The 24198-nt window shown below is 33.3% G+C and overlaps 1 protein-coding gene and 1 pseudogene across 1 annotated transcript; both read right to left on the bottom strand.

Moving 5' to 3' along the window:
• Positions 1-11849: 11849 nt before the first annotated feature.
• LOC122599527 lies at positions 11850-15316 on the bottom strand (annotated as a pseudogene).
• Positions 15317-16063: 747 nt separating this feature from the next.
• On the bottom strand, positions 16064-22825 carry LOC122600194 (poly(rC)-binding protein 4-like). The gene is made up of 9 exons (XM_043772869.1): positions 22491-22825; positions 21293-21394; positions 18799-19017; positions 18350-18408; positions 18188-18279; positions 17987-18099; positions 17841-17903; positions 17340-17416; positions 16064-16326 (listed from the first exon to the last, which is right to left on the bottom strand). The coding sequence occupies exons 1-9, from the start codon at positions 22758-22760 to the stop codon at positions 16209-16211; spliced, it is 1113 nt and encodes a 370-aa protein (XP_043628804.1). The 5' UTR covers positions 22761-22825; the 3' UTR covers positions 16064-16208.
• Positions 22826-24198: the final 1373 nt, after the last annotated feature.

Here is a 24198-nt window from a genome sequence, read left to right as displayed (position 1 = left end):
TATATGTATATACAATCAAATAACTATATGCATATATACACATACGAATCATAGCTATATCTATATAAATACAATCAAATAACTATACATATATACAATCAAACATGTATATTATTTCTTAGATCCATTTGTTGAGTTGTATGTAAATATATATGTGAGTTATGGTGGGTTATGGTGGGATAATATAGAAGAAGGAGAAGGCTAGTGAACAAAAGAAAAAAAAAATCACAAATGTTGGTCAAATACTAGCCAACGGCTAGAAAAGTGAACGTTGGCAACCTCGAAACACACACAAAGTGAGTGGTCGAGTGCGTGGTGTGACCACTCGTTTTCATGCCACGACGCGTGGTGAAGCGTTGGCAGCGGTGTTGAGTGGTGGTGCCGCATCCACTACGCACCCATATTCCATCCGTTGCCAACCCCTAAAGTGCCCGGTAAAATCCGGATAATTTGATAGTTATAAATAATTGAGAGTTAGTGTAAGATTAGGAAATTGATGAAATTTCCTAGAGGACCGAAAAAAGTTGTTTTCTCTAACATGATATTGATAGCTCCATGAAGGAAAGAATCTTGATGTGCCACCCAATAATCTTTTTATTTTATTTATTTTTTCAAGTTTCCTCTATTGTTTTTTATGATCATGTAATTCGACTTTATTAAAAAAGTACTTGTAATACAATCAACGATAATACTTTTTGATCAAACCCTTCTTCAAATGTCATCCTTAAACAACTTTAAGTGTATGAAAACAACTTTTGATTGCTTGAAAACAGACATTAGACTTTTAAGGGGAAAAAAAAGGAGTTACAAACTTTTTTTGTTATTGATTCCACTTCATTTTCCAATAGATAATTTGATCTCAATAAAAATTGGGATAAGTATCTTAGAATGTAACAAACTTTGAACGAATATCTATAGTAGGAAATAACTAAAGTAGTGTGTATTGTATGTAAACAACTCGAAAATAATATTTATTGTATGTAAGAAAATGTATTCAACCAGTTAAAATCAAACAAGTGACACCTCTATATAGTTACCACGTATGTTTTCTTACATACAATAAACATTTTTTAAAGTTGTTTACATACAATACACACAACTTTAGTTATTTCCTACTATAGACATTCGTGCAAAGTTTGTTACATTCCAGGATACTTATCCCATAAAAATTTCAAGAAACTCCATTTGTTAATTGTTACTTTTCATATCAGTTCTTAAAAGAGTTGCCAAAAGAGCTTTGAAGTTTTTTTTTCCCAAAACGATGTGTTAGTTGGCTAGTGGCTTGAACCCTAGCAATGATATTTAAGCGGGCAGGATGCTAGAAGTTGGAACCCGAAGGCATCTCTGGAGACCAAGGGTGTAATAACACGACCTTTATTGTACAAATTTACAAAATTGATTCAATTATGGAATCATGAATAGTCATTGGTTCACTCGGTAGTATAGAGACATTTTTCACAAATTTTACGAACGAAAGCCCATTTGTTTACATTAATGTATAGAATGACAAATTGAGTTGGGGGATTTTTTTTTATAGTTAACTTAGGCTATTCATAATGAAGGTTAATAGCCAAGTGACAAGAAGAGTTCTTTCAATGAAAGTTTTGAATTTAGGGAAACCTAAGTTTGAGTCATGAGGGTCAAGAATTACCTCTATTAATTGTCGTGGCTTCACACGAATTAATAGGGGATTTTTTCTCTTACTAAGAAGTAGGTGAGGAAACTCTTTAGCGTGAACCCGGTAAAGACAACATAGTTTAGACCCACATTGTGATATTCGATCCGCACATGTCATAAAAAAAACTTAGGCCCAGTAAGGATCATTGATGGTTTGACACTTCTCGTAGATGAGGACGTTAGTGGCAGGACACTCGTTCATTTTTACCAATTTTCTTCATTTTATTAAAATTAAAATTGGGAATAATGAATTTCATTTTCATTTTTTTCCTCATATATTCTTTAACGTAAAGAAACAAGAGAACTTTCTCCTCTTTTCATTCCACTTTACTAACTAATTTTTCGGATTGTATCCAATCAATTTGTTTAGGTGAACCACCAAATAAATTTGATTTGAAAGTGTTGTCACACCTTTCAAAGTATCCAAATGTTATTAGATTTTTGCCAATTTCCCCAATAGGATATCATGATATCGGTGTTGATTGTACACTTGCATTCATGGTGTAAGAGTAGAGATGGACAGAAAACCCGGTTTTTTGAAAAACAGGGTCGAAAACATGAAAACGAACCCAATCAAAACCAGGTTTAACCAAACCAGTTCAGGTTAAAAAAAACCGACGATTTGAATTTTCAAATCGGTTTTGACTTTTGGGTCTTAGGATCGGGTCGGGTTCAGTTTTTGTGCAAACAGATAAAAAAAACCAGTCAACATTTGACCAAAACTGGTTTCAAATAGGCTCGCTTTTGGTCAAACCCAATTTCTAATCTTGTTATCTAAACCCGGTTCAAGTTCAGGTCGGTTTGAAACCCGCTTTTGGGCACGACTATGTGAGAGTGCAAGACCAAGTAAAACCACCCATTACAACGTTGTAAATGAATAATATATCTTTTTAAGAGTGATGCCTTGAAAAAGTTACCATATGTTCGTGTTCAATCCTTTACTAAGGTTTGAAAATTTGTTATCGATCCTTCAGGCCCATATGTGACACTAAGAGACGTAGATTCCATCTTTAAATATGTCTACATCATGTTGGAATTAAGTGAAAGTATTACACTGGTATTCATAAGCCCATATATGGGTAGGTCAATTGGTATCCTCAGTGGCGTGCCCAAGGGAGGGGGGGGAGGGGGGCATGGGGGGCTAATGCCCCTTTCAAAAATTTAAATTTTGTTATGTATTTTAAAAATTTTCATGGATTTTAAGAATTTTTCTATAGATTTTTAACATTTTGCGCCCTTTTTTGATTTATAGTTCATTACTTTTTTAATTTTGCCCCATCTGAAAATTTTTTCTGGTACCGCCCCTGAGTATCCTATGTGGTATCGAAGTTAAGATTGACTCGTCATCTTATTTTTTTAAGGTTTGCAAAATTATCTAATAAAAACAATTTAAGTGAAATGGTTTTTGATTTAAAAAAAAAACTAGATTTTAGGCTCGTGTATCAACATATCAATATAGAAATTAGTATATGGAACCAAAAAAATACTTATACGTTAAATGTGAAAATGTACTTAAAAAAGGAATTGAGATATTCATATGTAAATCTCGAATGCTAAATTATATCAAGGCTGGATAGTGTATCAGGGTTTCATTTATACAAACTCTTAAAAAAACAATATTTTAACTTTGATTACACAATTGACCGAGTTCTCATTGATGTATTGCAAAAAAGTAATTTTATTTTCGTTAGACATGGTTGTTGAGAACAATAAAAATAATAGTTGGTTCGTGAGACTTTCAATGATTTCGTTTGTTATGATTTTATTTGTATGGTTTGGTTTATATAATAAGAATTTGTATCCTAAATATAGTTTGATTTCAATTACTAATAAAAAAATGATTATTTTAATTATAGTCTGATTACAATTTATAATATAGAATAAAATATTGATATAAATATTAATTCGTATTAATTCAAATATGTATCTATATGTATATATGTATGTCCATGTGTGTGGGGACAAAATTATGCAATAAAGTAAGAATTATTTTTGATTGAGTTAAATGTGTAAATTGATGATGAAAAACCAAAAAGTGAAAATTAACTATTTTAAAATTAGGTTAAAAATGTAAATTTGTGATGAAAAACCAAAAAATGTAAATTTGTTATGGGAAACAAAAAGTATAAATTAATTTGGATGATTTAATTAATTTTAAGAAATTGATGGTTGTGATTAGTCAATTATAATTAAATAGTTACTTTTAGTATATATTAAGATTAGATCTCTTAGTAATCTACTGTGTGACACATCATGGCTTTACCCCAGTTTCTTGTTTTGTTTAAACAATAAACTTTCATTTCCTTGGAACATGTATAAAAGTGTAACAGATAATGTTAAGATGGTACCGTTCTAAAAAAGAAAAAGATAATGTTAAAATGGATTCCAAAAAGTTATAAGATACGGTTAGTTACTTAGTTATAACAAAAATTTCTTTATTTCCAATCTAGACAAATATGCTAATCAATTAAACCGTATGAAATGGGTTTTAAATTAACAAATTAGTCTAAGCAAATAAACTTATCCAGATAGCCAAACTGAGCTTATAGCCTTATAATGACTTTATAAACGAACACAAAATAATAGTCGCACAATGTACGGTAGTTGATAATTGGTTTTGTAGCCGATAATTGGCTTCGTCGGTCTTCGGCTTTGAATAATCTAACATTGTATAATACACTATATCGAAAATGCAAAATTAAAAGGTATAGATTATTTCTAATTCTATTTAATACAATAATACAATATATTATAAAAAAATAAATATATAGCATTTCCATAATTTTTGAATTTTAAAAAGTCATTTCATTTTTATAGCGTACAAGCTTTTCAGTAAGAAAATTCAAACACCCCCAAATGCATCATCTACCATGTACTTGATTAGTTAAAAGAGAAAATTACATGATTAGCCAAATTTCATTGCGATTGTATCAAGTTAGCCAAAATTTTTTGGATTTTCACAAAATAACCAACAAAATTGTAATAAACTGACAAAATCGCAATGAGATCTTCAAAATCGCAATCAGATTTTGTAGAATCGCTACGAGATTCTAAGAATCGCAATGCGATTATGAGAATCTCTATGCGATTCTGATAATCTCGTATAGATTCTGCAGAAAATCTCAAAGAGATGATGCAGGATCTCATAGAGATTCTGCAGGATCTCATAAAGATTATGCAGAAAAATCTCATAGAGATTATGCGATTCTAAGAATCTCGTTGCGATTCTCATAATCTCGTTGCGATTCTCATAACTAGTTGCGATTCTTCATAATCTTATTGCGATCTTGTATAATCTTATTGCGATTTTGAAAATTCCATTGCGATCTTGTCAAATTATTACGATTTTGTTGGCTATTTTTTGAAAATCCAAAAAAACTTGACTAATTTGATATAACCGCAATGAAATTTTGCTAATGACGTGATTTTCTCATTAGCTAAACACAAAGTGATGACCAGTCATTTTAGTGCTAAATTATCTGCCAAATAATCTACACATCATCTACCATGTAAATGTTCTAGCAACACCATTTTTGTTGGCGACTTTTTCACGGAGATGACACATGTTTTGTTTCTTTTGATTCATAACGTAGGTGATGAGTTTTTTTGTTTTAAAATTTAGGTGTTCCAATCTTTTTTGTGCACAAAGAAGGGTGGCCAAAATTAATAACGATATTACGGGCCAAAATTCATGTATATATTGAAGCAAAACATCAATTATTTTCTTATGTTATAATCATCTATTATACTATGTTAAAAAAGAATAATTTATTAGTTATAAATTATCTAGTTAAGTTATAAGATGCTTTAGCTAAAGTTGAAGCTTTCTATTAATTGATCAAAAAATATTTCAAATATTATATCTAATTAAATTAATTTTATTATTTTAGGTAAATTATTCTAGTAGTTAAAATTTAAGGAAACAAATATATAAAATCCAAAATTTAATTACAAGAAGAAATAAAATGTGAGTAATAATATATCAACCTAACAGATCAACCAAATAATCAACCTAAAACATTTATCACATGACAAGTGTAATCCACTTATTTTCTCTTTCAATCTCTTCCTTTGATTATGCCAAATGTTATCATCATGTGTTTAGGTTCAATCATTTTCCATAAAATATATAAAGCCCAAATTTCACATCTAAAATGTACACTGACAACTAAGTAGTATAAGACGAAACTAACTTTTTTTTTTAATGTTAAAATCCATAAAAAGATAACCTTTTTACTCAAACTTCATAATAAAGGGAACCTATTTAGGTTTCGTTTATTAAAAAGATTTCATTTCTAAAAAGTTCTAAATAAAAGTAATATCGTTAGTTTTTATCTTTAGTCACCCGTTAAGTGTAACATTATCATGCCATGTCATTAAAAAGTCCATATAGACTTGAGGATGATGTTATCTACAAATTCTTTTATCTTTTCTTAGTTATGTTATCTGCGATTCTGCAAATCAATATCAATATATACTACATATAATATATATATATATATAGATATATATTGAAAATAATAATGGTTTAATTAAATTGATATATATTTACAAATATAAACATTCTTTACAAATCCATAAACGAAGTGAATCCAAAAAGGCAGATTGAAATTAGCTGTTCAACGCATATGATGACGAAGTGAATCCAAAAGGCTACATATCCGATGACGAAGTGAATTGAAAAGGGAAATCTTTTCTTCAATCGATGTCTAAATTTGATCCTCTGACCATCCTATAGAAATCCATGTCTTCAATTCATCTTAATGGTTTAGAGCGAGAGAAGATCTGAATCCCGACAACCATCCGGCCAAGATTCTGGACGATCCTTTTTCTAATGCCATCATCAACCGGTGGAATCTGCCCTTCGATGTTGTTGTCCAATTGGATATGAAGTAAAAAGAATTTTTTTTTTTTTATGAAGAGTCCATCGGTGGTGGTGGTGGGTAACATTGGTAGACCCGACCCAATGGCAAGTAGATGAAAATGTGGAACAGATGATGATGATGATGATGATGACATAGTATTCATCTGTAAACTTATATTGATTTTTATTTGGTATATATTGAACAAAACGAATGGAAGTAATAATAAAGGTGAAGCCGCCATCACTGTTTGTGATGAAAAAGGGCTGAGCAATACGAGATTTTTTTTATCTATTATCTGGATATGTGTATATATGAGTGTAGATCTGACTCAGCTGAGCAAAAAATTAATAAATGAATGAATGAATTGTAAGCTTTAGGGTTCATATGTTTTGGAGATAATGATGGTGATGATGATGACAAAAAATTCCTCCTCAGCAGGTCTATGTGAACTTTTTAATAACACGACATGTTAATGTCAAACTTAACGGGTGACTAGCGACAAAAAATAACGATATTACCTTTATTGAGAACATTTTAGAAATGAAATCCTTATAATAAACGAAAACGAAATAGGTTCCCCTTATTAGGAATTTTGAATAAAAAGGTTACCTTTTTATAGATTTTTCCTTTTTTTAATAATAAACCTATGGCAAAATATTTAAAGTATAAGTTTAAAGGGTTAAAATAATGAATAGGCTATATACTAAGGGTTAAACTGTGTATAGATGTACTATGAAGGGATTAATCCTTAGTACAACTAATTAAAGAATCTTATCTTCTCCATGTAATTGTTTTTTGGAAAATGTTAAACAAAGCCTTTAGGGCTTCACTTAACGTGCGTAAAAAGATTGTACGTTTCCATATTAAAAGCTCACCCCTGATATTAATGGTAAGTGTACAACTAATTAATGCACCTTAACAAAAGCCCTTAGGGCTTCGTTTAGCAAAACCTTTTTTTTTAACAAACCTTGAAACAAACAATATGCAAAACTGAGTATAACTATAAGGCTATCTCCAATACTAAGGACGTTCTTAGGCGTTCTTGAGTTGCCATATCATATCTGTACAATTCCTTATACATCCTTTTAAATCTTTCATCCTATAATTTTATCTCCAACCATGCAAACATCCTTAGATTTCCTTACATATCATTTCACCTCAAAATAAAAACAAAAAAATACTAGGTAAGGACATGTCCTTAGGTAAGGGCATACATCAAAAAATCCTTAGTTTTGGAAAAACTTTAACGGCAAAGAATATTCACTGACACCTAAGAATGCTTAAGGGCACTCCCATTGAAGATAGTGTAAGAATATGGGGTATTGGGGGTAGGTCTTGACAAACCCTACCCCATACACAACTCTGCCTCTGTTTTTGCGAGTCAAAGTTAGAGCAAATAAACTTCCGTCAACACTAAAATAGTTTTCTAAAAGTTAAGAGTTGAATCCAATAAAATCACTATAAAATTACTTCTTTGGCTACCAATATTTACTAGCAACATGTTAAGCTACTATTTCAAGTTTAAGATTTATTGATAAATACAATATGAGAAATAAAAGATGTGATGTATGAGAAATAAAAGATGTGATGCATTGAATTGAATTTCCAAAAATTGATGTATACAATAACTATGGGAAATATATTCTTCAGATTCCCATAATTGTTTCCTAAGAAAGTTATTAAAGATCCATAAAAGGTGGTTGTCCAAAAACTAGTCATAAAATTTAAAAAAAAAAAAAAAAAAGAAAAGCGATTTTTCCTTTTCTTTTCTTTAGTTAAAATTTCAATTTAAAAATATTGTTCATCAATCGAATTCTTCTTGAACTTAAGACATATGAAAACTTCGAAAAATGATCAAATTTCGAAACAAAAATGAGGTTATAAAGTTATTCGAAACAAATATGATCAAATTTCGAAAAATGGTACAGAGTTACAACGGTACCCAATCCTGCCTTTCACGATATATTAGAAAGGTGAGATTTAGACAATCGTATCCATATCCTAAGGTAAAGAGTTTGTTTCCAAAAGAATCTCCGATCATTTTGTAACGTGTGAGGATCATATCTTTGACCTTTGTCCCGAAACACAAAAAAAAAAAAAAAGATAAAAAAAATAAAATTCAATCGATTCAACGTTGTTTGTTATAAAGTTACACTTTACAATCTACAATAACGATTACTTTTTTCACTTGTTATAAACGGGGTTTGATTCATCTATATATTTTGTAGATTTCAAATGTACACAAGTTAAAATTTTGGTTTTGGAAAGGCAGGTATTTTTGCTTTTTTTTAAAAATCAAATGTAAAAAAGAAAAAAAAAAAACCCTGATATTTAAAGTTTAAAGTATATGAGGTAATTAACACAAATATTCCAAAAAGATATTTATTTCTTCCTTTACAAAAGGGAAGTGACTGTGTATGCTATTCTGATGCATATGATGTAATGAGGGTGTTGCCAATGACTCAATGTGTTTTGGCCTGTGATGTCAAAAATATCTTTGACCAAAGTCATGGTGGATGTTGAAAAGGATTACATTACCTTTAGACGTAAGCACATTACAATTTTGTTAGCATCCTTTTATCCCTTCTTTTCAGTTTCTGTTCATCTATCTTTACAGACAAGTATCTATACGGTTTTGCGAAGTTAGTTATCGATAGAATTCCACCAACTTGTTAGTTTTGTCTGCAAACTTAGCCTTGCTTACACCATAACCTAATGTTCTGACTTATAGCTTATTTAAGTAAAAATTGGTCAAATTTTTAATATAATTCTATGAACTTAAGACATAAGTAAACAGTTGGTCTAGGATTATAGTGACCTCTAATTTACAAAGCTTACAAGTTACAACTACCAAAAGTCCAAAATCATCGTGCAAGAAAACATGTCAAACAGTAGAAGGGTTTAAAACCCATGAAGAATCAAACTTCACACCGAAGCAAACATTGATCAATTTATCACTTTAAGGTCAAGAAACTAAATTACATGTAGCAGACACCAAATATTACTAGTATTAATTAGGCAATTTGTAGCATACTAAATGTGGGGGGGGGGGGGGGGGGGGGGGTGTCAAAAGGAAATATTAGTATTAGAGGCCATGAATGATGCGTACTCACCTCTGCAATTTATGATTTGAGGTCGACCTGTCTTTTCCATCCTCTAATCTCTGTAACAATATGTGACAACATAACTCAAGCTCAAATTCAATAACAATTTACAAACACATGAAATGAGATTTGAGAAATGCGCCATACCTGTATCGTCAACTGTATAACCAACTAAACCAACAATCAGTCGATCTTTCAACTTCCACTAACTCAAAGAAATCACGACGAAAAAGATAGTAAGCCCCTGTGCTCAATGGAAATCTGCATAAATTTCCTCCAATAATTCCCATTTTATTTTGCGATGCCTCGTCAGCCAATTGATCCTCGGTGTACAGAAGGCGTGCACCACACTCATGTAAAAAAAATCTACTCATAATAGACAAATTAACTTTATCTCCAACATTAACATCTAAAACGTTTCATATAGGCCAATAGCTTAACCATATGGCAACTTCACCAAATGCAGGTTTCCAAGCGGTGCTACATCAAATCAACACCATTAGTCGTACGGATTTTCACAAACCATGCCCAATTATCACCACTTAAGGTACAACTAACCATATGGCAGGGATGCTCCAAGTATATTAAATTCATACAGTATCTGCGCCACAAGAACAAACGTTGGTTATTCATATAAAATCAGTTTGCACGTTGTACATTGAAGTGCTTTTGTGTATGTGTTTAGAGAGGAATAACTAACCTGGAGACACGGGTTTGTGCCGATGGTGAGCTCATCATACTACATGTGTCCCAAATGAGTTACATCAATTTTGCTGCAGGAACCATTTTGACACTGCTTCAATTTCTACTAAACTACTACAACCTTTATAGCCCAACTCTTGCAATGTGAATTGATGTAATTGACAAATTCCAAAGTTACTTTCTCCAATGAATCACAGTACTAAAGATACAATGATTTGCTTCTTCCAATAGACCTTCCCGACACAAAGCCCTTATCATCAAACTATAGATCCTGAAAATCATTGGAGTTAAAGAGCTCCATCACATGATCATTAAACTATTGTTCCATCTCAATCTCTTCCTTCCCATGCTAACTTTTCATTTCAGTCACCTCTTCTTCAATCAATATGATCAACCTCTCCCCTTCCTCAATTTTATAAATTTGCATTATCAAATAATACAGTATCAGTGCCACAGGAGTAGAAAAGTTGATCATTTATATAAAATCAGAATGCCTATGGCGAGCTCTTCATCGCCAAACGCTGGCATACCTCAGGGTTATGATAACCTTTTAGCCACTTCATGTGTCCCAGATCAGTTTCATCGATTTTGGTTACAGGAACCAATTTGAGAAAGCATTCAACTTCTTCCAAACTACTACAACCTTCATAGACGAACTCTTGCAATGTGAATTGATGCAAATCAAAAGTTTCGTTGATGGGCACATACAATCAATTGGAGATCTCTCCAAAACTATTGCTCCATCTCAATCTCTTTTTTGTTTTTTCCCATGCTTACTCTTAATTTCGGTAACCTCTTCTCAAGCAATATAATCAACTTCTCCCTCTCTTCCATAAATTGGCATTATCAACTAGCAGAATTAAGAAAGCTGTGGAACTCGATAGCGAGATTAAAAAGACTAGTGTTGAAGACTTGGTTTTGATCAATATCTAGGTAGAGAATATGTTGCAGGTTCAAAAATTGAGTGGGAATAACGACTATTTGGAAGTACTTGATGCTACATAACGAATTGCATAACTGACAATGGATCACTGTGATGGTTCAATTCCCGAGTAACAAACCCCAGCGATTACCAGGTATAAGAGCAGATGCATGAACATTCCAATAAAAGTCCACAAGGTACTATATGATTGTTGTATTAACGTATTATCTGTTAATAAAACTTCGAACAAAGAGTTCAACAAGTAATCAGGAAAACAATTCGATTTAGGAATTTAGTTATAGCAATGAATGCATGAGAAACTACATAGCTTATCTATAGAACTCCATTTGTTCGCCTATTCATAAGGTGGAAAAACAGAGGATATATGGTCAGTTTGTGTGCATAACTATAGTCCAAGGACAAACAAAAGAAGAATCATGATCCAGTTATGACAATCACATCATACATATCGAACTATTTCCGGCTCATAAAGTTTGAGAAGATATGTAACATCAAAGAACAAAGAAACCAAGAGGAAGCTGGTATCCATGGAATTAGCAAACCTTCATTTAACAACGACAAATGCAAACAAGCTAGAATCATGAATTCGTTGCACAAAATTAGTACAATGACCTAACCCAAATCCCCAAAAGGTATATGGTGCACTGATTGCCTATGTTCTGTATGTTGTTGGTACACTCTGTAATTCTAAATCCACACAAAAAATCAAGACCCTCAATCAGTTTTTCAATTTCATTGCAAACAAACTATTGGGCTAGGCAGAAAACTAGGGGACTCCAGCAATTCTTTTGGCACTAGTTTATTTATCAACTTAAGCATAGTCTTTGGTAACAAACCAATGGCGATCTGCTCAATTAATAGTGACATAGTGGAAGCATCAAGTGAGAAACTTTTTTCATCCATTTCATTTAAAAGCATTTCGACTTCATCACCGTGCTGATTTTTTAAATATCCTTGGAGAAGAAGGTTATAAGTAACATTATTTGGTGGGCAACCCCTCACCTCCATTTTAAGAAACAACTGCTTTGCATCCCCCAATAAGCCTTCGCGACATAAACCACTAATCATCACATTATATGTCCAAACAACAGGCTGCAAACCTTTCACTTCCAAGTCTTGGAAAAGATTTCTCGCAATCTCATGCTTCCCGCATTTACTTGCACCATCAATAAGGATATTATACACAACAACATCCGAATTTAGTTTGCTATTACCCAACAACTTGAACAATGAAAGTGCGTCTCCTACTAGATGGTTGTTGCAGAGACCGTCTAAAATTATTCTATAGGTGCATTCACCTGGGATTTGACCTTGTGCTAGCATCTCATCAAGGAATTTGCGTGCATCTCCACAACGTCCTGCCCTAAACAATCCTTGTATCATGGTGGTGTAAGTGACTACATCAGGTTTCAAACCCTTTCGGGTCAATTCACCAAACATATGCAAGGCCTCATCTATCATCGACGTCTTCCAATACCCATTTAACAAACAGTTGTAAGTAACTATATCTGGGAGGATACCTTTGAACACCATGGCATCATAAAGTGTCTTTGCTTTGGTCATTTCACCTCTCAAACAGTAACCATCGATAAGTGAATTGTATGTTACTATGTCAGGCTTCTTACGTTTCTCAACCATGATGTTGATAACACTTTCCGCTTCTTCCGTTTTGCCTTCCTTACATAATGCATCAACAAATATAGTGTAGGTATTAACATTTGGAGAGATCCTATAATCCTCCATTTCTTTTAGTATCTTATACACCTCCTCCCAACGACCTAAGTTACAAAGGCCAGAAATCAAAGTGTTATATGTGATGATAGTCGGTGAGATGCGTTTTTCAAAAATCATCTCTTTAAAAAGCTTGAAGGCATCATCGATCATTTGATCCTTGCAAAGACTATCAATGATGGTGTTATATGAAACAACATCGGGTGTGCAACCTTTTTGATCCATTAGCCTAAGCAAAGAAAGGGAAGTAACATTATCACCGAACTTGCAAAGGCCTTTAATCATTGTGTTATACGTAAAAACATTAGGTTCACAAAGTTTCTGTTTGATGAGCTTCTTGAAGAATATCTCGGCCTCAATAATCCTATCTTCTAAGATAAGTCCGTCTAAGAGTGTGCTGAATGTGACCACAGTCGGTATAATACCTCGTCTAAAGCAAAGGCCTAAAAGTGCGAAACCGTCATTGGTTCGACGCATATGACAACAACTCTTGATGGCAATATTCACAGGAACGCCGATTGCACACATTTGATTAAAGAGATTAATGGAATGTGAAAAATGTTTCATTTTGGTGACAGAATTCAACAACTGAGTGAAATAAATAACAGAAGGAAGAGGGTTTCTGTGTGACATTTCATCAAACAGGTGGAGGGCATCTTCTAATTTGTTAACTTTCATCAAACACTTGTAAGTGGGATCAGCTAGCCCCACTCACATAAGTATGGCTCTGTCCCTGACTTTAAATAGGAGTTCTTGGGAGCCGATTATTTTGACAAGAAGTCGCAATGATCTGTTTAGATTGTTTCAATATTGAAACAAATCAGAAGAGCATGTGGCAAGTTCAAGTAAGGAAACTGATTATTGTAAAAAGCGTCAACTATCTGTAGCTTAAAGAACTGCATTATTCTAATATTATCTTATTGTGCTTGCACCATCAATAAGGATATTGTACACAACAACATCAGGATTTAGCTTGCTATCGCCCATCAACTTGAACAAAGAAAGTGCGTCTTCAACTAGATGGTTGTTGCAGAGACCGTCTAATATTATTGTATATGTGTATTCATCTGGGATTTGTCCTTGGGCTCGCATCTCATCAAAGAACTTGTGTGCATGTCTACAACGTCCGACCCTAAATAATCCTTGTATCATGGTGTTGTAAATGACTACATCGGGTTTCAAACCCTTTCTTGTCATTTGACTAAACATACGTAAGGCCTCATCCATCATCGACTTCTTGCAATACCCATTTAACAAACTTCCGTAAGTAACTAAATTAGGGTGGATACCTTTAAACACCATTGTATCAAAAACTGTCCTTGCTTTGGTCATTTCACCCCGTAAACAGTAACCATCTATAAGTGAGTTGTATGTTACTGTGTTCGGCTCCTTAGCTTTCCCAACCATGACATTGATAACATCCTCGGCTTCTTCCACCTTGCCTTCTTTGCATAATGCATCAACTAATATGTTAAAGGTTGGCACACTTGGAGAGATCCTATAATCCTGCATTTCTTTTAGGATCTTATACACCTCATCCCACTGACTTAATTTACATAGACCAGAAATCAAAGTGATATATGTGACGACATTTGGTGGGATGTGTTTTTGAAAGACCATCTCCTTAAAGAGCTTGAAGGCATCATCAATGAATTGATCCTTGCAAAGACTATCAATGATGGTGCTATATGAAACAACATTGGGTGTGCAGCCTTTTTGATCCATGAGCCTGAGCAAAGAAAGGGCAGTAACGTTATCCCCGAATTTGCAAAGGCCCTTAATCATTGTGGAGTACATAACAACATGAGGTTCACAAAGTTTCTGTTTGATGAGCTTCTTGAAGAACATCTCGGCCTCAAGAATCCTATCTTCTAAGACGAGTCCGTCTAAGAGTGCACTAAATATGAACACATTTGGTACAATACCTCGTCTAAAGCAACAGCCTAAGAGTGCAAAACCATCATTGGTTCAATGTAATTGACAACAACACTTGACAGCAGTACTCATGGTGTAGACAGTAACATTTGACAACAACACTTGACAGGAACACCAATTGCACACATTTGATTGAAAAGATGAATGGAATGTGAAAAATGTTTCATTCTGCTGACGGAATTCAGCAGCTGATTAAAGTTCACAGCAGAAGGAAGAGGTTTTCTGTGTGACATTTCATCGAACAGATGGATGGCATCTTCTAATTTGTTAACTTTTTGATATTTAGATTTTGGAGAAGGAGGAGTAACGTCATCCTCATGATGATAATAATTTGAAGAAGAATGGGTGTATACTAGCATAAATGTAAGTATGTAACCGGGGCATGATAATAACATGACCGTAGTAAAACAAAGAGAAATATCATATTTAACTGTTGTTGTTTGGTACGATGAAATGGAAAGAGAATGAAAAACATGGAAAGAGAATGTAAAACACTCGATTAATTATTGAATCGTGCTTTGTATTGTGATAACATAGTAGACAAAGTAAATATAATTCAACAAGGAAAGTGTTTTTCATTCTCTTTCCATGTTTTTCATTCTCTTTCCATTTCATCGTACCAAACAACAATAGTTAAATATGCTATTTCTCTTTGTTTTACTACGGTCATGTTATTATCATGCCCCGGTTACATACTTACATTTATGCTAGTATACACCCATATGAAATTTCATTATTGATTATTTATTAACCTACTTGGGTTGTGAAAGAAACGAACTTGACTATATTGAGTAGTACTAACTTTCCTAACAACATTAGCAAACAAAACTTGTTTATATATACATCAACATGATTACATGACTTGCCATCAACAGAATCACATACTACATCATTAGTTAACATTTGATTCCAATTTTAAAGTTTTAAATATAGACAATTATCTACATGACTTGCCATCCACATAATCACTTGCAACATTGTTAGTAAGCGATGAAAAGAAATGAACCTACTCTTCAAATGCACTTTATTTTACCTACAAAAAAACCATCTTCAAATGCACTTTATTTTACCTACAAAAAAACCATCTCATAAACTTTCACTGCTTGTGCATCAAAAGAAATGAGCCTCGTGTATTTGCGTCCATCAGAAGTTTGTACATACAAATCGCAATAGCAATTTTATCAATATCTATAGAACACACAAGGTAAAAGAAGAGTTTAAAATTACTACACATTTGTAACACATAAGAACCTAAAAATGTGGTGCATAGGGGTTTGGTGCACCGTAATATGCCATAGGCTGGGGTGGGACTGGTGGGTAGAACATCGGAGGAGGGTGGGCTGCCATCAATGCCGTTGGATCATGAACTCTGTAATTAAAAGAAGGGATATACATGTATTATTGATTCAAACATAAACTTGTTAAGATGTATGGAAGGTACAGAATGCAGATACTGAAAGACAAGCGGGTCCGTCCACATTTTGTTGCTTAAAAATACTAGTAGCTGAACGTTCAAATAACGAATTAAGCATAGTTTGTTATATTCTACAGAACGAATTTAGGGCAGCAGGACTTATATACATCAACCAGATTATCTGATATGTAAAACTGTGATGACAGAACAATATAATTACAATTTGACAAGTTTAAAAAACTAGCTTTTAAGAGACTTCACTACATTCCCCGTATAACAAGACTATTCAATTTGACAAGTTTAAGATAAACCCCAACCTAAAGTGATATATTCAATTTGACAAGTATAAGTAAAAGTGTTCAGATGGCAACCATTAAACACACCTAATATCAGATGAAGTATCAGACTATCAGTTACAGAAAGTTGAATCCAAACTTATGTTGCAATGATACAATTGTAGTGATATGTATATGTGAATGTTCAAAATTTAACAATGCTAAGAAAAATTGGAAGCTATGAGAAATGCACTCCTCAATATATACGACCATTTACAAAAGAGGGACAATTCGTATAACAATATGGAGTACAACTAAGAATTCGCCCAAGACATTAGTGACTTAGTGAGTTTAAATTAAATCACAGTTACATCTCTAAGAAGTATAGGCATAGAATAAAGTGTACTAGTATTGATTACATAGCAACAAACACAAATCATGATGCAGTAAGTACTCTTTTTCAAGGTGCAGCTTCGCGAAAATATAGTGACAAGTGACAACTATGTTTCATTTTTCAAAAGATTTTGCAAACTTTAACGATCCAAAGCCAGCCATCCATTTTAAAAAATATAGATGAATGGTTCATTGTGTAATTTTTTGTGAAAATCTAAAAGTACAAACTGTGACAAGAAAGCAGATACACTATGCAATATGCATACATGAAAAAAAAATGTATCAAACCATGAAACTTACAATGAATGCTGACCACCGGATTGCTCCATCATCTGGGAGTATACGTACTCATCAACTCTCTGTTTTGCCAATGCAACCTATTTCAAACAAAACTAATCGTAAATTTTTGAACTTTACTCAACAATCAAACAAATCATTCTAGGATTTCCAACGAAATATATCATTATTCATCAACTCAACTCATAACTGTGATGTTCATGAAAGAAGCAAAAAAACATTTTGTGTGACTGAGTAACAGAGAAAAATGTTATAAATAATTAATGCGTAAAAAAAGAAATATTATTGCAATGATAATCATGATTTGCGATATTACGACTTTGAAGGTTGTTTGCAATGAAGATAATTTAATTGAACTGTTTATAGACAACCATTCTTAAGTGTGACAAAATTGGCACCTCTTATCATATCTGTAATAATTATATGAAAAATATGTTTCCCAACTCAACTAGTTAACACCAATAAAACCTCCACACATCTAAAAGATAGATGGTAAACACCAACCTGTTGAGCACTACCACCCAAGTGAAGTTGTCTATGTTTGTTTTCACCTTTCCCACCATGAACCTGCAAGATATCAAAAGACTATCAGCAAAAATTGCAGAAAATATAAGCATTTAAGCATATATAAACTTATAATATCTAAATACCTTAATTGTTGCTCCTGACTCCGTTCTGATCCTTGATATATTAGATCCACATCTCCCAATTAAGCCACCAATAAATGTCTCAGAAACCATCATCTCCAAAGTTACATAATCGGCTGAACAAGCACAAATTTAGAATTCAGCACAACAGCAAATACAAAAGCAAAGTATATAGAGAGCTTCAAGTGGGATGCACTAAACTACCTGAAGAAGGGTCCACATATTGCTGAGGTGGCCGATGGATGCCAAGATTATAGGTTGGGCTAATGGAGATTATTTGTTTAGGTGGATTATTCCTACATACAAAAGAAAGTTAGAATTAAAACTAGACCCATCAAAAGAACAGATTATCCTGAAAAGCAAAACCTTAGCTGACATCCGATCTCGACCAGGGCCCTCAACACTGCTGGTACATCTCCTGATATCTACAACAGCATGTCAGAATGTCAGACAAGTTTGGTAACAGATAATTTTGGTGATTTTGAACAACATTTTTTGTACTAAATAGCTAGTATGCAATATAGCTAGAAAAACCATATTTTACCTAGCAATTTAACTTTGGGAATAGAATGAGTAAGGTTTATTATTTACACATTCTGCGGCTTTCACCCTGTATGACCCATTTCCTTTTTGAGTGATTTTCAATTGCAAATGGAGATACTTTTTAACTTTTAAACAGCTAACCACTTTGAAAGGATAACAACTTGTAACAACCACCCATATGGGCAAAGATGAACTTCAATTGTTAACAAAAGACAGCTAACAACATTTTTTCTTGGCTTTAGTTTATCCAGAAAAGAGCATGTATTAATTACCTGCACTACTCGATCAGATTCATGAGCAGATGCACATAATGGCAACTGATTTTGAGCAAGTACAGTAACGGTTGCACCAGAGGAATTCCTTAGTTGCCCTATGTTTTGACCAGATACCCCAATCAAACCACCGGCTTGGCAATCGGAAACTAATAGTCTTATTGTATTTGCTGCCACATGCACTGTTCCAACTTTCAGTCCTTCAGCATTATGATCATCCTACAGGAGAACATTTAAAGTACTCGTTACATCAGTGGCAAACTTGAAAAAAAAAAATCTAAACTGACAGGAGAGGCAGACTTAAAATGATGAAATTTAGACACAAGAATATAAGACATGGAGGTAAGACATGAAACACCCGCATGGACAATCTTTATAAAAAACTTTTGCCACACACTTCTTCAGAACAACATCAAAATAAATAACTAAATAAATGGGGTTAGCTATGCAATACTTGACAGCAAACACAATGCTTTTGACTTTGCAATATATGATTTTCAGTTTCAACACCTTTACACAATACAGATACTGCTAACAGAGAGGTGAAAATTTGTAGGTCTTATTATTGTAAAAGAGTTCATGTCAGTTCTGAAATTGGGAAATACTAGGCTTGAGATTGATAATGAAAAGTACATGCCATGGGAAAGGAAAAATCTACAGTAAAACAAAAGACAAAAAAAGAAAACATTTATAATGATATACAACCTGATTATATCGTAGGAGCAGAAATATATGCTCGTTATCCTAAACTGACAACCTAGGCTGTGGATATGTTGAATTGCTTATTACTATGGCAAGTTGCTAATTAACTAGCCCTGATTATATGACTAGTCCGTTCAGACTACTCCCAACACCCCAACCCGTCGAAAATCAACAACTCAACAAACTTTACCAAGCTGGCACAAGAGCTTAAAAAAAGGGTAAATGGGCGGGAACCCTCGAGTCCCAAGTACCATCTTGGTACCCAGAGCGCACACTGCATAGAAGTCATGCCCATTGACTTACCATTCTCAAACATGGATCACAAAATATAGTTTCTCCCAAGGTTTGAACATGGGAGTTGCAGCCTTCATCTGTGGACCCATGTGGTCACATGGTGGCAATACCAGCAAATAAAAGCTTCGAAGCAACATCATTACATTACCCTCAATTTCATTTCTTAATTGCAAACATGTATCCTTTGCAAGCTTATAAATGCTGTCGGATTTTTCTTGGTCAAATATTAACAAAAAGCTACCACCCATAAGGATGATTAGTCAAAACCATAAAAAAATAAAGTAATAACATCAAGTTAAGTATCTCGCATCTCATCACAATAGGGACATCATTGTTGAATACTTGCTATTTTTGACTTTTGACATCTGAGGTTGGGCCGTGAGGCGCAAGCTAATGTAATTGTATCCAATAACAAAACAAGACGCTTCACTACAAGTATTATTTGGAACACATAGCAGTTAAAAAAATGGTTTTATGTGTTCAGTTGGTCTACGTAGAATCAGTTACTAAGGACCCCCTAACACTACATGTGCTATTGCTAATGAATGGATATCAAAGTGGTGGGGTTGGGAAATTCCTTTGCACGCACACGCGGGGGGAGGGGGAGATGGGTTGCCTTGTTTTTTGATTAGTCCAGCCCACTGCCCACCTATATTTTTCCAAACCATGGCATCAATGTGTGGTCAATATTATAGTCGAACTCATAATGCACAAGCAAACCAGTATTTACCACAGTTTAGCAACTAATAAACGCTACCAACAATTCTTTCTAATCGTAAAATGCAAAGGGGTGTACGGAAGGAGGGGAACAAAATGAGAGGGGGGGGGGATGAGGGATGGGATATGGGGTGGGGTAGGGATTCGAGAAAGGAAAAGGAAAAGGGGGGCCTTCCAGAAGGGAGATGGAAGGAGGAAAAGAGCTGTTATCTTTACCTTTCGCGTCGTAATGCCAAAACGCCTTTGTTAGATACAGCCCTAATCAGCTATTTTCATCAAGATTTCTCTGATGTACATCTGTTCTATAAAAATGGTCAATATTAAAAAAAGTATTATGAGCTAATGAAAAGACAAAATATACTAGTAAAACAAAAGCATTTGCCTTAACTAATGACACATTGACTGAAGCAATAATTTGTATCTATAAAGATCAAAGGCATTCATAGATTGGTGATATTTGTGCATTGTCTACTGGCACATAAACGGGTAAACAGATGAGGTTTTCCCTGTTCAGGACTTCAGGTCACCTGTTAACACATATTCTAATATAATTACATGAAGTTAAAAAACACATAAGGACCTAACTATTTCCAATCATTTACTAAAAAATCATCAGGAAATTCATCATAATTTTTTAACAGATGACATACATAAGAAGACACTAGGTTTTTATTAAATAATGTGTCTTAAGGGATAAATAGATACTATGTATTATAACGCTTGGTTTAAGGCCATTTAAAAGAAAAGAAAGGAACATATATTAAATATATATTGCCATTACCATGAGAACCAAACTGCCAATTTGGTGAAGAGCATTTTCTGCATCAGTAAAAGTGTTGTCACTGTCTTTAGAGCTTATGATGATTACACGTTCCTCGTGCCGCTGAAATAAACGAAAACCATTTGTACGATTAGAACAAATGGACGGAACCAGACAATAAGAATTAATTATGCACGCATTGATTACTTCAAGGAAAATAACAGTCTTCCTAGTTCCTAATAATAGAACCAAACTTTGTGTTCCCTATTAAGTATGATTTAATAATGTACAAATGATTCAATAACCACTAGTATATTCATCAAAACGACATTATATCATGACATCATATAGAACACAGCAGAAAAAAAAGTGTCTCTCATATAACCAATTTGAAAAACATATGAAAATCAGCTACCACCACAATGGAAGAATGCTAACATTCGTGCTATAAATGTATACCAGAAATGGGCCAGGAAAGTAACATTTAATTCCCTTAAACTAACTTTCCTTTTCTTACTATGTAGAAGGACGAGCATCATCGTTAAAAACAAAACCAAATTATAAAACACCCAAATCTTTTAGCTCCCAGAGAACTAGCAATGGTAGAGATAGGATGGACATGTTCTATTACCAATCATCAATCAATTACCACATTAAATGTGTTTTTTATTCATGGAAAAGAGCAGTCAACAACCAACAGTGCAAGTAGATTTGTGGCCATACACACGCAGCTAAAAACAGTTTGGCCTAATCAACCAAAGGCTCAACGTTCTCTCATCGACTCTCAATGATCCAATGGTCACCCGAAAGCCCTATCCCCAAATGCCCATTTACGCATAATCCAAAAGAAATTAGGTTACCAATTTATTTCTGGTGGCCGAGTGCGATAATCCAACACAAGCCTTTTGACTCTTGAGCACGAAAATGTTAAATATATGTGAAATATTTGATTATTATATTACTAAAGATGTTGTAACTGACTAACTAACTGTGGAAAGAACAACGGTTCCATACAAGTCCACTAATTCAAATCTGTAAACCGCCTAACTAACTATCCATAGAACCATAACCGAAAACCGATAATACGAACGAATCATTTATATATACATGCTATGTAATATGTCAGATAAAATTAATATGTACATACAATATATGTATGTATATAAATGCAGATAATAAAATAATAAAAATATATATATATATAAAGAAAGAAAGAAACCGCAATGGGATCGGCGATCTTAATATTAGCTTTAGAATCTTCTCGAATCTTCTGAATGCGATGTCCGCCTTTTCCGATCACTTTTCCTATCTGTTTAGACGGTAATAGAATCCTGAACAGTATATCTTGCCCTAACACTGCCCGTCTTTTTGTTGGTTGCGCTTCCGCCGCAGTCACCGACGGCTGGTCATCCTCCCGGCGACGCTTTGTCGACGGCAACGACGGTGAATCTACGGCGGTGGTAATTTCTTGCTGCTGGTGGTTTGACATTTGTTAATTTGACATTTTGGGCTTTATTTTTTTGTTTGGCTGTGATTTTATTTTTATTTGGATTGGATGGATTTTAGTTAATTTTATTCTAGTTCCTTGATTTGGATTAAGGGATTCTTGAAACTAAAATAATAACTAAACTAGTCAAAATGAAAGATTGTTTGACAATTTGACCAGTTGATGCAATTACTCATACTCTTAAAAAATTCCAAAATGAAGTTTCTTTCTCAGACCATCCCATCGATGTAGTTTTTTTTTTTCTGGGTTGGTTGGAGATAGGAAAATTTATGGTGGGACCATAAAAAAGAGATATTTTTACCTCAAATGCGTATAATATATGCTAATTGCATAATGAAAAGGTCCCGTATTAATTTTTAAATGAATAACATTGGTGGGTTAGATTGTGAATATGAATGATCTCATACAAAAGAAAACCTAAAATTTAAATTTTTAATTTTTAAAAGCTAAATAAAATAGGGTTCATATTAAATATTGTAGTACTAATGTAACCGGAGTAAGTGTATTGTGTTTTTTAGTTACCAAATGTGTGTTATCTTTTAAAAACTCTTTTTATGGGAAAAAAAAAACACAGCGCTTCTTTTTTATAACTCATTACTTAATAACACTAGTTAAAGGAGTTAAAGTAGTTTTCATTACATTACATGGTATTATCATAACTCAGTATTAAGCTAATTTATAGAGTTTATACTATTTTAATGAGAAACCACTATATATTTCGAGTTGGGTAGTATAATCCGCTTTTGGTTCATATAATGTACTTTTGCACTTATGTTTTTAGAGTATTTGATTTTTGTTGGAAGAAATTGTTTGCGAGAGATTGCACGAATGGGGAGAATTGTACTATCTTTTTACTTGGTACACCATCATACCTAAAAGGCCAAAAGTAGTCAAATTAACAATGATAACGGATTGTTAACATATAGCATGTAATGTAATGTGATACGTAATGTTATGTTGTCATAGTAATATCAATTCTTTTTAACCTAAACAAAACATATTTTAAAATAATTAGTCTTAGTATTGATTATCCAAAAATAAAACTGGTTTTTAGCATAATTAATCCATTATTTATCAACAAACTAAACTAGTGGATGTTTGCGATTGCGTTTTGAAGTGATTGTTAGTCATCGCCTTATTGGTATACATAACGCAAATAATGAAAAAAATATTTGATAAAAAAATTTAATTATTTGCGCTACATAAAGACACAACACCTTGAAAAAATAAGTTAACGCATGCTTTTCTAAAACCTAATTTTTAAATGCAAAATCTATTTTATAAACGAAATATCAAACGCCCATGACATTTACTACATAAAACCAAATAAATAGTATGTTTAAATATTCAAAAAGAAATAAGTATAAAATAAGATTAGGCAATAATAGTCAACCTAGCAAGTAAAAGATAAATCCGATTT

The sequence above is a fragment of the Erigeron canadensis genome, chromosome 5 (assembly GCF_010389155.1).
Source record: "Erigeron canadensis isolate Cc75 chromosome 5, C_canadensis_v1, whole genome shotgun sequence".
NCBI lineage: Eukaryota > Viridiplantae > Streptophyta > Magnoliopsida > Asterales > Asteraceae > Erigeron > Erigeron canadensis.
Note: the sequence above shows the minus strand (reverse complement) of the source record. Positions and strands in the feature narration are given on the sequence as shown.